At 42.8% G+C, this 17314-nt stretch overlaps 1 protein-coding gene across 1 annotated transcript in view; it reads left to right on the top strand.

Moving 5' to 3' along the window:
- Nucleotides 1–571: 571 nt before the first annotated feature.
- Nucleotides 572–17314, top strand: part of LOC135221253 (nucleolar and coiled-body phosphoprotein 1-like) — a 29874-nt gene continuing 13131 nt past the window's right edge. The window contains exons 1-3 of the mRNA XM_064259068.1: nucleotides 572–728; nucleotides 9288–10212; nucleotides 10336–11011. Of these exons, the coding sequence (XP_064115138.1) occupies nucleotides 714–728; nucleotides 9288–10212; nucleotides 10336–11011 (1616 nt within the window). The 5' untranslated portion in view covers nucleotides 572–713. The remainder of the gene's footprint in view (nucleotides 729–9287; nucleotides 10213–10335; nucleotides 11012–17314) is intronic.

Below are 17314 nucleotides of genomic sequence, written 5' to 3'. Positions count from 1 at the left end.
ATGAAAGTGAATCCAAGGAAATTGAATACAAGGAATGAATCCAGGAAAGTGAAATTATTGAATGTGAATGCAAGACAAGTGAAGCCAATGAAACTGAATCCAAGGAATGAATACAAGGAAAATGAAACTAATGAAAATGAATCCAAGGAATAAATCTAAGGAAAGTGAAACCAATGAAAGTGAATCTAAGTGTTCCCAACGGTTTTATTCAGGCCAGGAAACGAACGAGACTAAGCAAATGAGATGGGAACTGTTGAAGTGAAGAGAGAGAGAGAGAATATTAAAATAGCGCAAAACGAAAGTAACATAGCTGAGAAGAAGAAGGAAGAGAGAAAAAAGGTGGAAACAAAAACAAGAAAAGACTGCTCGAGCAAATGGGAAAAGCGAGAGAGAGAGAGAGAGAGAGAGAGAGAGAGAGAGAGAGAGAAGAGGAGGGTCATAAGAAATGGCCCACTGCCATTTAGGAACCAGAGCAGCGGAGGCAGTTTTGGTACCTCGTATCTCGGTCATGGGACTCCTCCCTCTCTCGACTGGACATATTTCTGGAAGGACCTGTTTGTACATACGTGCGTCTGTCACTGCACCTACGTGCCGATGACGTGAACTGCTCGAATTGTGTGTGTGTGTGTGTGTGTAACTATTGGCACTTGGCTCTCGGGTATACGCTGCCACAGTCGATTTCGAACTTTCGTAGTGCGTGCCCGCAAAAGGACATGGCACTGGTCTGGGTACGTACTGAGTGTTACTTCAGTGGATACATATTTCACTTTCTGGCGATCGTCGGCATTTCCGGAAGCTTTTAGTGGCCTTTCTCACCTGTTCTTCAATCATTTGATCTATTATCATAATTATCACCTGTAAAAACACCATTTTTGGCTATTGCACAAGATATAGCTTTTCTTAACCTTCGTGAATGTTCGTGGTGATTATCATAATACTGATAATATGAACATCAAAAGAAATTAATTGTTTGGTCAATGGCACTGTCGCCTTGTGGCCATATGCAAATGGTAAAATCCGTTTGTGTGTGGTAACAGTACTACTATCATTAAGACTATCACTATCATCATCATTAACGCCATCATCGTGATTCTTGTTGCGGTCAGAATTCCCCAGAAAAAGCTGAATAACGGTTTGATTTTCGTGCAAAATTATAAGTCGATTCTGCGCACCCTAAGCTCTTTTTTTCCAGTAAAAAACGATAATGCATACATTTACCGGCTATAAACCCGTCCATATTAGCCTGCCTTTCCATCGGGCGTCGGCTCAGCTGGGCCAAATTCCTGGACGGCGGCTGCACACCCCTCCTATTTTTTGCTTTCGAAAGCAGAGGCGGGACTTCTGCAAAATGTTGCGATAATACCTTTCATTGCCTAAAGGGATGTGTCACTCACATGCAAATGACTAAGAATTTGTAATGGATAGTTTCTAGACCATTTAAAGTTCAGGTGATGGAAGGAAAACGAGAACAACTTAGCAAATTGAAAACTGAAAATGATAACACTAGCTGCACCCTACCACACCTTACTTTTAAAAAAATGAATAGTAACATTCTTCTTCTTCTTCTTCTTATTATTATTACTAATTATTATTATTAAATTGGTAGTAGAAGCTCTTTCAAACTTATAGTATTGACGGTGATAGCTGCGTCAGCTGCATTCAATTAATTAAGAGTTTTCTATATCTTTTTGAATTAATGTAGCTGATGCAAATATCACCTTCCATACTATATTATTATTACTATTACTATTAGTATTAAACGCAAAAAAATAATAGATTATCAGAAGATGGAACCCCTCCCATAAAAGAGGCAGAGTTAATATCGAGTGAGAGTGAAAGTGAAAGTGGACCATTTGATAAAGATAAATGTGTGAAAACTCCAAATCATATCTCCGGCACTCCATGATTTGTGGTCTTAAGCAGACCTCTACTTACCAGTGACTTCATCTGTCGGAGAAAATCTGTCCGACTGTGAAAGGAAATTTAAATTTCAATAAAATGTGTTCTGCGGTTACTGAAAAAATGTTTACCAAAGGGACTATAAATTCCTTACAAAAGTTTGCAGTAAAAAAAATTTCTTAAACATACATACGTACACTTCATTTATGGGCTGCTGAAAAGCAAGAGCCTGTGCCAACCAGTATGAGGCTGGCTAAAACTAACCCCCCACACACACACACACACACACACACACACACATATATACAGATGAAAATATTAGACCTCAGAATGACTAGGGAATATAGGTGCAAAGAAAGAGAATACCTGTCATCAAAATGAGACATGGATCGACATTAACACCCGGAGGAGGACAACGCTGAACAGCACATCGTTGTGAGGCTCTGAATAAGTAATATGATGAGGGGTTATATAAATGATAAAACAAAAGCTAATGAGAATCTGTCTACTAATGACTGAATTCACAGTTTTGAGATGGAATCGAAAATAAACTAACTCTGGAGATGGATAACAACAGTTATGATTGAATCACTGCAGAGATGACTTTTGCAGTTTTGCAGAAAATGATTTAGAATGGAAGTCATAAAAAGTGTCCTGACCGAATCTGGTAACTGCAAAGGTAACGCACTTACGCCTGCAGTAATGAAAAGATTCAAGATGCTTACTTTGGGTATCCTTGGGGAATAACTGATAAAAGACTTCATGAACGAGTTGCACAGACCACGTATTTATGTTGAGACATGTCACGCAGCAGTATGTGGAATTTAAACATCCTCCCTTGCTGTTGGATTTTGTTATTAACGAGAAGGCATTTGACAGCAACCATATACCAATATTATGGATGGTCTTGAGTCACTATAGCATTCCTCTTAAGCATATGAAGTAACTGAAACACGGGCCAAGCATATGCAAAGTTAATGCTGATGATGCCTTGTCGTCGAAATTTGTAGTACCCAGTTGGGTGCTATAAGGGAATTCTACTTCTGTTGTTCGTCTATTTCATAGATTTTATAAGGGGTGGGGGGAAAGTGGTCGCAGAGAAAGAGATTTAGACTATCCTATAGAGTAATGATAGAATGCTGTGTTAATCGGCAAATCACCACGAACTTTATAAAGCTTGCCTTATAGAGGACATCCTATAGATAGACAGAATATACAATTTAGGCCAAAGACCAAGTACTGACCCCTGTGAGGTCATTCAGCGCTGAAAGGAAAATTGAGTCAGAGGTTTGAAAGGTGTAACAATAGGGAAATCTCGTAGTTACAATTGTTAGAAAAGGGTGGAAAGTAAGATGGAAGAAAGAATATGACTGAAGATACAGTAAAAGGAATGAAATGGGGTTGCAGCTGGGGAACGAAGAGATTATACAAAGAAGCTTAAGTAATGCCTTCAGGAATACATCATGCATCTAGAGAGATGTGAGTTGGAAAAAAAACAGAAGTAAAAAAAGACAGAATTTGCACAAGGGATGAGATGACACCAGATGGAGAGAATGAATGAGGTTGACGCTTTCAAACATTTAGAAGCAATTAGATCTATTGAAGGTTTTCATAAATTAGAATTTAATGAAAGACTAGATTAGGCAAAAAATGAAAATAATGATAAGGTTGAATAAAATCAGGATATGCAAAAGTCTGATATTGCAAATGAGAGAGAGTATTCATAAGCCTAGTGCAATCTGCATTACTGTATAATATGACATTGAAACTGCAACTGAAAGATTTATTCAGTCTGAAAACCAACCTTTAAGAAGAATATAAGGATTCAGAAGGCACGGCAGGGGAGAGAGAGAGAGAACAAGGGAAATTATGAAAGTTCCATCTGTAGATGAACAACCCCTGGGAGAATACCTAGTACATACGTGATAATGTCAGCTTTGCGCCTGTGTAGCCTACACACACACACACACACACATATTTATATATGGGTACTTTTGTGAAAAAGGAGTACCCATGAGAGATGTATTAACGTTCCTCAAAAATAAAAATGAGCCATTTGCTGACCACTTGCCCCTAGAATTGAATGAAACAATACAACTTACAGAGCTCTGCGTCACTAATAATGTCTTTTCCTTTGGTGATAACTTTTACCATCAAAAATTCAGTTGCAGTATGGGGAGCCTGCTTAGTCCTGTGTTAGCAAACTTATATATGAAGCATTTTGAAAAATTAATTATAAACCCTATCAGACCTGCAGATATGATTTGGCCTCGTTATATAGACAACATCTTAACATACTGAAAAAGCGAGTCGGGCAATTTTGATGTCTTTCTACAAAAATTGAATTCCTTGGTCTCGAGCAAAAAATTTAAAGTAAAACGGGAAATCAATAACCAAACCCCTTTTTAGATGTCTTAATCATCAGAACTAATAACAACTACAAATTCACTGTCTTCAGGAAGGCGACATTCTCACTTTCGTACATACATTTTTACAGCTATCAGGACATTTCAGTTACACTTGGCATAGCAAGTAACTTATTTCTTAGAGCCCTGAGAATTTGCTCCACAGATTTTCTTAACAAAGCACTTGAAACAATCATAAATTAACTTATCTTGTTAAAATATCCCAAACACATAATAGAAAAAGCCATACACAAAGCAAGGAGCATTTTTACAAACCCACTGAAAACAAAGAAAAGGAAAAATATGCAAAATCCTAATCCCTCAAGTGGATAATATATGAGAGATCACACAAACCTTAGGCCCCTCCAACCCTTTCATCTTCACTTATCCGAATACACTGGGGAAATCCTTAATTAATGTTCAGCAGAAACCAGTTTCCAAAGACACAGGGGTTTATGAGATCACCTGTAGGGATTGTGATAAGTCATATACTATGGTTTCACAGAAAAATCTCTTGGAAATATGAACTCAACATCAGTTTAGATATGGACAACAATTTTCCATCATATAAATAACACAAACCATACCACTGACTGGAACTCATCCCAAATTTTATACAAGAGCAGCTGTCAATACAAATGTCAAGATGGTAGAATCTTCACTGATAAAACAACAAGATAATATGATCAACCTTTCTGGAGCCTGGGACTCAGACCAGATAGACAATATCTTCCTTAAGGCAAAGATTAAGCAGAATAAGACTATTAACAGAACCAACGTTGGCTTAGCGGTGATCCCAGGCATCACCTAAGGGGATATCTCCCACTATATATTTCACTAATGTAACTCCTGTCATTCACTACTTCATAGGGGTAGAAGTTAGTCCACTGAAATATAGTCTTCAGCTTTATACTAGAGACGTATCCTGTTCTAACAGAAGAATTTATATATATATATATAATATATATATATATTATATATATAATATATATCTTCTTTCCCACTGTTATCCCTACATTACGGGGCCGATTGCCTGATGCGCCTTCTCCACTGCTCTATCAGAAGCATCAATCAGGTCACCAGGCATGGTTTATTGTTTGGCAAACGGGGTTTTTATGACTGCATGCCCTTGCTGCCATCAACCACAGTTATTGGAAGTGGGCCTAGTGTTTTACTTAAAGTAAGACTGCAAGGCAGCAGCTGTCCTTTTAGTCGCCTTTTACAACACACAGGACCTATGGTGGTAGTATTCTTACATCCTTACCACAGGATGATTTTGTTTATATATATACATAATCGATTACTGGGTGTAAATCTTGGCACTGGATTTGGCTTTATTTCAAACCATTATCAAAGGACTGATAGATAGATGTAGAAATTTACAATATACATGTTAGAGGAACAATGTAGGCGAACATAGGTACAGACCGTCGTAGACCAAATATGCACACTTGAGGTCTAGTACAGTAGTACCTCGAGATACGAAATTAATCCGTTCCGAGGAGCCCTTCGTATCATGAGGTTTTCATATCTTGGACCACATTTTACATATAAAATGGCTAATCCGTTCCAAGCCCTCCAAAAACACCCCATTAAATTTCATAATAAAGCTAAATTGAACTATAAACAATGAAATACTACAACAATTTGGACCATTCAATACCTAAATTAAGACTAAAAATGCAAAACCTGTAAATAAAGTGTATATTAGTGTACAAGAAATATTATTACTGTAACGTAAAATGTGGGGAAGCTTACCTTTAGAGTGAGGGCTACGTACATACGTAAACTATCCAAGGAAGATTGCTTCTGCCTACGTACTTTTTCACAATGTTCCTGTGTGAGCCTTTTCGGGGGGTGTCTTCTACAAATGATTGCACTTTATGAAAAGCGGCTTTAATTTCTGCCGTTTTTTTTTTTTTTTTTTTTTTTTTTTTTTTTTTTTGTATGTAATATGTACGTACGTACACTTTATTGCACTTTATGAAAAGCTGCTTTAATTTCTGTCGTTTTTTTTTCTTTTTTTCTTCTTTTTTTTTTTTTTTTTTGATTTTTATTTTTAACTTTTTTTTTTTTTTTTTTTACTTTATTTACTTTACATAGGGTGTTTTTTTTTTTTTTTTTTTTTTTTTTTCACTACAGAATTTCAACTTTCTTTTTTTGCACCTCATGACTCTGTTGGCCCTGGTGTCCATCAAAACCCTGTTCAACCAAATGCTCTCTCTGCAACTGATTTGGGTACTGAATGTTCGGCTGCTGACCTTCAAACTAAACTGAAGTGCCTTGATTATACGTACACTACATACTGGTATGCATGTTGTAAATGATTGGTCTACACCCTCTGTTCAGCAGGGAGTGGAGATTCTACCAACCTTGCAAAGTTTCCAGTTATCCCATGAGAGAGACCTTGATCACTTATCCCATGTGAGAGATCTTGGTCACTTTTTTTTTTAAATACGTATTAGTATTACGTACACATTGACGATCCCGAAAATGAATACCGCGTGCGTACTATAACAATGCTGGTACCGAGTGGGCGAGCCAGCCAACACGTGTACATAGTACATGCATGATGGAGGGACGTGGCCAATAGGAGAGAAGGATTTCATGGCCGCGACTAGCATCACGAACCAATGGGAGAGCAGGAGGATGGTGGCGAGTCTACTAGTATACTAAGATGGCGGCGTGCAGCGCGATTTACAAAATTGTTATCCGGGCGAATCTCGGACTTTCAGAAACCTTTCATATCTTGAAAACTTTTCGTATGTAGAGCCGTTAAATTTTTCGTATTGGCTTTCGTATCTCGAGTTTTTCGTAAGTTGAGCCTTTCGTATCTCGAGGTACCACTGTACATCGTTTACAAATCTGTTTATCCTTGAGGGTGGCTACATACCATTACCTTCTGATATTCATTTTCTTACAAAAGCTACCTTTTATAAAACTAGACTCAGTGATGTTTTTTCTTAAGCAATATTAGAATACACTTATTTTTTTCGCTGCCCTGTTGATTGTATGATTATTTTCACTATGCACGATAATTTCACGGTTCACCACTTTGCATATCTTACACAATCTTGTAATAACTTCTGCATTGGTCAGCTGACAAAAAAAGAAACATTGGAAAAAATATAAAGACAAAAATTTTGTAAGATATGCACAGGTTAACAATGGAATTTGTTTATATAGTGAAAACAATCCTGCAATCAATAGGACAGGAGCCAAAAAGATAGTTTTATTCTAATAGTGCACAGGAAAAAAACATCTCTAAGTCTACACTTGTAAAGAAAAGCTTTTGTAAGAACATGAATAGCAGTAAAGCATGGATGACTGGTCCATGAATTTCAAAAGAAATATGTAAAATGCAAGCAGTCACCCACACAGATAATCAGATTTGTGTACGAAGTACAAATGAGTGGTGAGCCCCATCAGGTGTGAATATTTAGTTTCAAACCATGTTTATGTTCGTTTATACCGTTCCTTTCAAGCATATATTTTGTAATTATCTACCACTTTGTATCAGTCCTTTGATAATGGCTCAGAAAATACGGCCGAAACTGGACAGTATTTACAGTGGACCCCCTGTATTTGCAGGGGATGCATACCAGACCCCACTCCCAATGGTTAGAATCTACAAATACTTAGAACCCCCTATAAAAATGCCTTAAACTCCCTATTATGTTAGTTAAAACTCAAGAAAAAAAAACCACTAAAATTGTTTATACCCTTTTTTTTTAAGTTTTATCACAAAAAGTACATTTCATGGTGAAACTGATAAGAAAACCTGGAATTTGTGGATATTTCTCATAGAAGAATACCGTGAATATGCAAATTTCCCGCGAAAAATGGGTAGTTATGGTCTACAGAGAAATCCGCGAATGTGCGAATCCACGAATGATGAGAACGTGAATACGGGGGGTCAACTGTACACTCAGGTTTCCATTTCCTTTTGTAGTGTGATATAATGTGTGTATGTAGGTATATATTATATATAATATATATATATATATATATATATATATATATATATATATATATATATATATATATATGTATATATATATATATATATATATATATATATATATTATATATATATATATATATATATATATATATATATACATACACACACAGGCGGTCCCAAAGTTACAACGGGGGTCCCATTCCCATCAGGGTGTTGTAAGCCAAAGATTGCTTTAACCCCAATCATAATTATAAAGGGAATAAATACCACTTACATTCTGGGTTACAGTGCCATAAAGCAGGTCATGGCACAATAAATCCATTTACAGTGCTGAAAAATGTGGTTAACAGCACCATGAGGAAAGTGCCGTAAGTCTGGAACAACGTAACCCGAACCTAACATAACCCAGTGACTGCCTGTGTGTGTATTGAGGTAAACTGTGAAATCCCCTTAATTTTTTCAAAGGCTAAGGGAACAGACTTCAATGAACTCGAGTATTATCAAAGGATAGGAGATGGTGTTGTAGTTCTAAAAGTACATATAACAGGATGATCTGTCCAGGAATCTTAAAAGACTTTTTCTGTCTTGAGGAATAGGACAGCTGTTTATTAGCAGTTTTATTCCCGGTTTTTGGTAATTTCTTCCCCAGATTTATAAAATGACCAAGCTACTTCACTTGAGCTCAGCAAAAGTAGACTTTGCCATGTTAACTGTAGTACAAACTTTCTGTAATTATTTGCATAATGCATGTAGTCTACAAAGGCATTCTTCTCCTGAGTATAAATTGGTCTTACCCTTCAAATAAATTGAGATATTTTTATTTATATGAATATGAAGGAGAATAACATTGCTATCAATTATGAACACTGAACAAGAACTGGTAACCAAAAGCAGATATTAGGGTTAATGCATGATTCTTTATATGTTAGGATTATGTAACAACGCTAATACATTCAAGTGATATGACGAGATTCATAGGAATAAACTGAATGCAACTAACAGTTTTTCTTTCATTGCAGGTGTTTATGGTGTCCCTGACCCTTGGAAGGGTTGCAGTGTCAAGACCTGACTTTTTGGGAGGATCTTCACACCATCATGGACACCACCATCACCACAAACCAAATAGTGCACATGGCTTGTCTTCTAGACATACTTTTCCACCACCTTTGCCTTCTGTACATGCTTCTACTAAATTAGATATGCCTCATGCTGAATCTTCAGAAGAAGTTTCTGGGTATGCTTACCCTGTGCCACACCTTTCATTTGATGCGTCAGCTTCTAGTAGCCTTGAAGTCCCAAAAGAAAGAGGACAGCAATCCTCTGAGTCATCAGAGGAATTCTCAGGATATGCATATCCTGTTCCTTCAATTTCATTTGATCCTTCTGCTGGAGCTGACCTTGCACCACCTGAAGAAGCCGATTCCTCTGAAGAATCTGATGCTCTGGGCTATGCATACCCTGTTCCTGCAAATTTCATTGATCCTTCTGCTGGAGCTGATCTTGCACCCCCAAAAGAAACTGATTCCTCTGAAGAATCTGACGAACTTCTGGGCTACGCATATCCTGTTCCTTCAATTTCATTTTTTGATCCTCTCGCTGAGCTGATCTTGGCACCCCCTAAAGAAACTGATTCCTCTGAAGAATCTGGCGAACTTCTGGGCTATGCATATCCTGTTCCTTCAATTTCATTTGATCCTTCTGCTGGAGCTGATCTTGCACCCCCTAAAGAAACTGATTCCTCTGAAGAATCTGACGAACTTCTAGGCTACGCATATCCTGTTCCTTCAATTTCATTTGATCCTTCTGCTGGAGCTGATCTTGCACCCCCTAAAGAAACTGATTCCTCTGAAGAATCTGACGAACTTCTGGGCTACGCATATCCTGTTCCTTCAATTTCATTTGATCCTTCTGCTGGAGCTGATCTTGCTAAACAGAAACTGATTTGTCTGAAGAATCTGACGAACTTCTAGGCTACGCATATCCTGTTCCTTCAAAATTTATTTCATTTGATCCTTTCTGTGCTGGAAGAACTGATCTGCACCCCCTACCTTTAACAAATTTGATTAGTCTTGACCCAAAAAAGAATCTGGAAAGAACTTCTTTTGGGCTACGCATATCCTGTTCCTTCAATTTCATTTGATCCTTCTGCTGGAGCTGATCTTGCACCCCCTAAAGAAACTGATTCGTCTGAAGAATCTGACGAACTTCTGGGCTACGCATATCCTGTTCCTTCAATTTCATTTGATCCTTCTGCAGGAGCTGACCTTGCACCCCCTGAAGAGCCCGATTCATCTGAAGAATCTGATGAGCAACCTGGTTATTATCTTCCTGTGCCAGATTCCTCAGGGAGAACCAATTCAAATCCAAGTGTTGCTGTGAATCTCCCAACTGGATATACTTATCCTGTCCCTGCTAATCCATTCACAATTGAAATCAGTGGTGGTCATTCCACTACAAGCATCAAAGAAGATACCCCAACTAATGGTTACTTGCCTCCACAACAGACTAGAAAATTACGACCTTCATCAAATTTGGGCAAAGCATCTCAGGAAGTTACCGCACAAAGAACATTGCGCCCACAAGGGGCCAGAAGGATAATTCACGCACCATCGTCAGAATCCAGCCTTTTCCCAAGATTGCACTCCTCTGTATCTTCAAGACAAGGGTCAGTATTCTTTGCACCAGTGGTAACAGAAACCCAACCTGCTCAAGTATCTACAAGTCAAGCAACACCATCAAGCAGGTAAGCGAACTTAGTTTTTTCTTTTGCAAAGGAATGGTAATGAGGGAGAAGGATCCAAGGAAGGGAGAGGATGCCAAAGTATGAGGAGGATGAGAGAAAACAGGGAAAAAGATAGAAGAAGTGGATCAAAGAATTAGTGGAAAAGGAGGAGTTATGAAAGTTGTCCCCTTCTAAATATGGTGGGCAGTATTTTTTGGTTTTCAAAATCTGTGATGAACATAATAGTTATCATTTACTGATTTGCTGTGGTGAAACACATCATTAGCATGTGACAAGTACTTTTTGTTTTTGATACACAATTCTTTTCAAATGGCTCTGGAAATTGGCAGTTTATATTTGCAGTACACAAGAAGCTGCTCATGTATCAAATGTACAGCATCTGGGATACAAGAATTAAAAATACATTTTGTAATTAAAGCTAATTACAATTTGAAGATAACCTTATGTGGCCAAAAGGCACCATATAGAGTATTGGCACCAATATATACCTAACATAGATGCCATTAAGTGGTTATTGGCACCAAAATCCGGTTAGCAGTGATTTTCGCTTATTGTCAAGCCGTCAGAATGGAACCCACGCCGATAACTGAGGACTGCCTGCGTATATATATATATATATATATATATATATATATATATATATATATATATATATATATATATATATATATAGATATATATATATATATATATATATATTACACACATATATATAGTATATATATATATATATATATATATATATATATATATATATATATATATATATATATATATATATATAATAAAAGGAGCCCATAAAAACACCAAAATGTAGAGAGAAAAGTACTATATTTCAGAGACTGCTGTCTCTCTCTTCAGGTATATGAATGAGAAAAGTTTACAGAAAAGGTGGTATTTATACCAAGAGATCCGTCCACAAGTAAGCCAATTTAGGTCACCCCCGCTGATAATCTTCCTTTAATCTTCTTAAGCGTTGGTTGAATGAAAACTTCGTCGACGACATCTGAGATCCACGCCCCTTTTGAGATGTTCATTACCTTGCCCCCCGCTTCTCTTTTATTAAGGCCGATTCCATCATTTGACTCTTGTACCGGCAGTTGCTGCTATAAATTACACGTGGACAAAATTCCAGTTTATTCTATGGTTATGTTCATTTATATGGTTGAAAATAGCAGAGTTCTGTTGTCCATACCTAACTGACCGTTTGTGTTGTATAATCTCTGGGGAAGTGATTTACCTGTAAATCCGATGTAAGATTGGTCACAGTCCTGGCATGGGATCTCATATACCCCAGAGTCTTTGGGAGATGTCTTTTGTTGGACATTAATCAGGGATTTGGCTAAGGTATTTGGGTAGGTAAATGCAAAAGGGTTGGATTTCCCAAGGGTGTGGGTTACTCTCTTAATCGTCTCCAGGTGAGGAATTTTTATTTTATTGTTGGGTGTGTCTCTGGTCTTGTCTTTAGGGGGTCGGTAGAAAATTACGTTTGCTTTTTGAATTGTTTTCTCAATTATATGGTCAGGATACTTTAAAGATGAAAGTTGCTTGCGAATTAGTTCAAATTCTTTTTCCAGGAAATCTGGGGAACAAATTCGTAAGGCTCTTAAGAATAGGTTGCTAGCTACACCTATCTTGATAGTAATGTCGTGATAGCTAAAGTAGTGAATATATGAAAGTGAGAACGTTGGTTTTCTGTATATGGTAAATTTGTATTCTGTCGTGTCTCTGATTATTAAAACATCAAGAAAAGGAATTTTGTTGTCTGTTTCCGATTCAACTTTAAATTTGATGCTGGGCACTAATGCGTTTAATTTTGAGAGGAATTCATTAAAATTACCCCACTTATTATCCCAAAATGTTAGGATGTCATCCACGTATCTCATCCACAGCATGTTTTGAGACCCGATTTGTGTTTCTTGAGAGACATAAAATACAAAATATAAAAGTACACAAAATATGGTTATACAAGCTTTATACACTGGCGGAAAGCCCGCTGAACGCTCTCTCGGAGGGAAGTAAGAAGAACGCGAATGATGAATTATATACAGAGAAAATTATGGATAAGCGTTGTCCTTACAAATACTCCCCCCTTAAGACAATAATTAGGCATAATTGTTGGCTGACTTCTTTGTTCGCGATATCAGTTGCTGTGGTAGATCCTCGGCAAAGTTTTTCCTGGGAACGGATGCCTCCCCTAAGGTGTATTCCCGGGGGGTTCGACCGTCTTCCACCGGAGGGCGGCCACGGCCGGGAGGTTTGGCGATCGAAGGAGTTGCTTCTTTCCGAGGAAGATTGAGGCGCCCTGTGGAATCCGCGTCTGCGAAGTCTTCGTCCATGATGAAGGCTGGTTTCAGACGATCGATTGTGACCCAGTCCTCACGACCGTTGATGGATAAGAGATATGCCTTGTCAGTGCGTCGTAGGACGCGGAAGGGACCACGGTAGGGTCTCGTTAGAGGCGGGCGGCGGGCGTCATCCCTGACGAAGACGTGCTTGCACGATGATAGGGCCTTCGGGAGGAAACGTTTGGTTCTGTCGGAGAAGGTTTTGACGCAGGGCGTGAACTTCCCGGCGGATTCCCGAAGCCTGGCGATGGAGACGTCAGCGTCGTCGGCATTGGTCGGGAAGAACTCGCCAGGGACTGTTAATGGCTCCCTGTATACCTTCTCCGCGGGTGATGCCTCACCGTTCGCCCGCGGGGCAGTCCTGAGACCGAGGAGGACCCACGGTAGTTGGCTCTTCCAATTTTCGTCGGTGCAGCGCGCCATCAGGGAAGCTTTGATCGAACGGTGGACTCTCTCCACCATGCCGTTAGCTGCTGGGTTGTAGGCGGTGGTGGCGTGTAGCGACATCCCCATTAGGCGGGCCAGGGCAGTCCACAACTCCGACAGGAAAACTGGTCCGCGGTCTGTCGTGATTTCGTCTGGCACTTCGAATCGACTGACCCAGCTGGCGAGGAGTGCTTCGGCGCATGCTTTCGTGGTTGCCTCCGATATCGGCGTTGCCTCGGGCCATCTGGTGGAGCGATCGATTACCGTCAGGAGGTATCTGGCGCCTTCCGACGGGGGCAGGGGGCCCACGACGTCTATGTGGATGTGGCCGAATCTTCGTTTCGGCTGCGGGAATTCCCCCACGCCTGATTCTGTGTGCCGACTGATTTTGCTAGTTTGGTAAGGCACGCAGGTCCTGGCCCACTCGAGGGAGTCCTTCCGAATTCCATGCCAGACGAACTTCTCCGTCAGGAGGCGCAACGTCGTCCGGCCCGAGGGGTGCAAGAGTCCGTGTATGACATCGAACACGGCTTTCCTTCGGGAGGTTGGGATCAGCGGGCGTGGGCGGCCCGTGCTGATGTCGCAGAGGAGCGTCGTGCCTGCGGGTCCGAAGGGCACGTCTTCCCAATTGAGGCGGTGATACGCTGTGCGGTATGGCGGACGTGGTCTCCGGGTCGGCGGCCATGTTCCCGGGTGAGGGTCTTCGTAGTCGACCCCGAGATGCACGGCGTTGATTTCTATCCTCGAAAGGGCGTCTGCCACGGGGTTCTTCTCGCCAGGCACATACTGGATGGTGCAACTGAACTCCGCGATGGCTGCCAGGTGCCTCTGCTGTCTCGCCGACCAAGCGTCGCCCGCCTTGGTGAAGGCGTGTACCAACGGGAGGTGGTCTGTCCTGATCGTGAAGGGGGAGCCCTCGAGGAGGTAGCGGAAATGGCGCACTGCTTGGTACACCGCCAGGAGTTCGCGGTCGAACGTGCTGTACCTCGTCTCGGCGGCTGACAGTTTTTTGCTGTAGAAGGTGAGTGGCTGGGGCTCGCTCTGGACCATCTGCTCGAGGACAGCCCCGCAGGCGACGTTGCTGGCGTCGGTGGTGAGGCGTAAAGGTGCAGTAGGGTCTTGGTGGCATAATGTCGCGGCTCTGGCGAGGGCCCTCTTCGTCTCGTTGAAAGCCTTCTCTTGTTCGGCCTCCCACGTTAGGGCCTTTGGTTTCCCCTTCAGGACCTGTGTTAGAGGAGACATGGTGCGGGCGGCGTCGGGGATGAACCGGCGGTAGTAGTTGACCATTCCGATGAACTCCTGCAGGGACTTGACCGTGGTTGGTGTTGGGAACTTCTGCACCGCGCCTACCTTCAAGGCCATGGGGCGCACGCCTGCCGCGGAGATCTCGTGTCTGAGGAAGTCCACCTTCTCGGCGCCGAAGGTGCATTTGTCGAAACGGACGACCAGCCCGTTTTCCTGCAGGCACTTCAGGACCGCTCGGACATGATGTAGGTGCTCCTCCAAGGACCTGGAAAAAATTAAGATATCGTCGATGTAGCAGACGCAGAAGGGCAGGTCCCCCAGGATGCTGTCCATCAGGCGCTGGAAGGTGGCCCCTGTGTTCCTCAGGCCGAAGGTTGAGTAATGGAAGACGAAGGAGCCAAAAGGCGTGATGATGGCAGTCTTGGGGACATCCTCGGGGCGCACTGGAACCTGGAAATAGGATTTTAAGAGGTCCATTTTTGTGAAGACTTTCGCCCCATGGAGGGCCCCTGTCAAATCCTGCATGTTTGGCAAGGGGTATTGGTCGGGGATTGTAGCGAGGTTGAGTCTCCTGTAGTCTCCGCAGGGCCTCCAGGTGCCGTCAGGTTTCTGTACCATGTGCAGGGGCGACGCCCAAGGGCTTGACGCTTTCTTGCAGATGCCCATTCGTTCCATCTCCGAGAACGCCTGCTTTGCCTCCTGGAGGCGGCCTGGAGGGAGTCGTCGGAACTTCACGTGTGTCGGTGGGCCTGTGGTGGTTATGTGGTGGAATATTCCGTGCTTGGGCGGTGTCTTGGGCGGTGTCCCTGCCACCTGACGAAGTTCCGGCTTGAAGACTTCGGGGAATTCCTGCAGGAGGTTGCCGTACTTGTGGGGGGCGATGGTACAAATTGTAGGGGCGCCCGGGCCTGCTGCCAGTGGTAGGGAAAGGCATGTCCCCGTGTTGAGGAGGCGTTTGCAGCCCATGTCCACCAGGAGGCCGTTCTGCGCCAGGAAATCTGCCCCCAGTAGCGGGACGTAGTTTCGCCCCAAGATGGATATCTCAAGGGACTTCGTGCCGTAGGAACGGATGGGGGTCCCGTTTGCGGCGACGAGGGCGGTTATTTTGTCGGGCTCGCGGCAACGGTCTTTTCCTGATGGCGGGAATATCGAGTGCATTGCCCCCATGTCCACCAACATCCTCCAGCCGGAGATCGCGTCGCGGACGTAGAACCCTACGGTGTGTGGTTCCGACGAGGCCGTTGCCACGGGCGGCCTTGGTTTTGTTTGCCGTCGCCGTTTTTTGACTGCTGGAAGGTGCAAGGGCTTTCGCACCTCTTGGAGAATCTCCCGAACCTCCGGTGGAAGCGGCACCAGGAGTTTTCACCTCGCTGTGTGTGGGAGGACTTCCCTTGGGATACGGCGCCGATCTCTTGCGTTGGGTCGTCGTCGTCTTCTTCCTTCTCTGCGGCTAGGCACACGGAGGATCGGGGGGCGGCGAGCTTCGCGGCATTGTTCGACAACATCAGTTTCTTTGCCTTCTCCAGTAGTTCGTCGTCCTCTAGGGTGTACGCGTCGGTCAGCTGTTTTCGGACGTCCGGCTCGAGTTGCCGCAGGAATATTTCGCAGCTCAGGCAGATCTCTTTTCTTTTTTCCGTCGGGGCCTATTTCGGGCAGACGGACGAGGCCCATCACAGTGTCCCAGGCATCTTGGGGGTCGGCGCCGCGCATGGGGTTCACGACTAGGTCGAGGGCGCGGGCGGCCTTTTCAGCGATGGGCGCGGAATAGGCTGTCACGAGCCTTTCTTTTATCTCGTCGAGCGTGACAAGTCCGGTTCGTGCTCGACCGGTCAGCCAGTTAGATATTCGGTCGAACACCTCTGTCGGGAGAGCCGTTGCGACGAGGTCAGCCTGCAGTACTTTGTTCGTGAGCCCCGCGATCCGGAATTGCCCTTCTGCTCGGAAGAACCAGGCGGTCGGGTCAGCCGTTGAGGAAGGGGGGCAATTTGACAGCTTGAGCGGCCGCTGTGTCCGAGGCCGTCGCTGGGGTGCGGGGGGAGGGAGGCCGGGGGGCTGGGGGGCGGGGGGGATTGGCCTGGGTTTCCCGCGTGGTACTGTCTGCGCCCATTGTCCTCTCTCACAGAAACGGTCGACAGAGTCGTGAATGGCGGGCCAAACCATTTGAGGAAACTCCTGAACACACCTTGGGCAGGTATGCCGTATTTAGTCCGTTAGAGGCGTTGGTTATTTCCACGGTAGGAGCTTTCAGAGATCTATACTGAGGCGCCGTGTGAGTCCGTTAAAG

The sequence above is a fragment of the Macrobrachium nipponense genome, chromosome 2 (genome assembly GCF_015104395.2).
Source record: "Macrobrachium nipponense isolate FS-2020 chromosome 2, ASM1510439v2, whole genome shotgun sequence".
Taxonomy (NCBI): Eukaryota; Metazoa; Arthropoda; class Malacostraca; order Decapoda; family Palaemonidae; genus Macrobrachium; species Macrobrachium nipponense.
The sequence above is the reverse complement of the archived record's forward strand: the minus strand, read 5'-3'. Positions and strand labels throughout refer to the sequence as shown.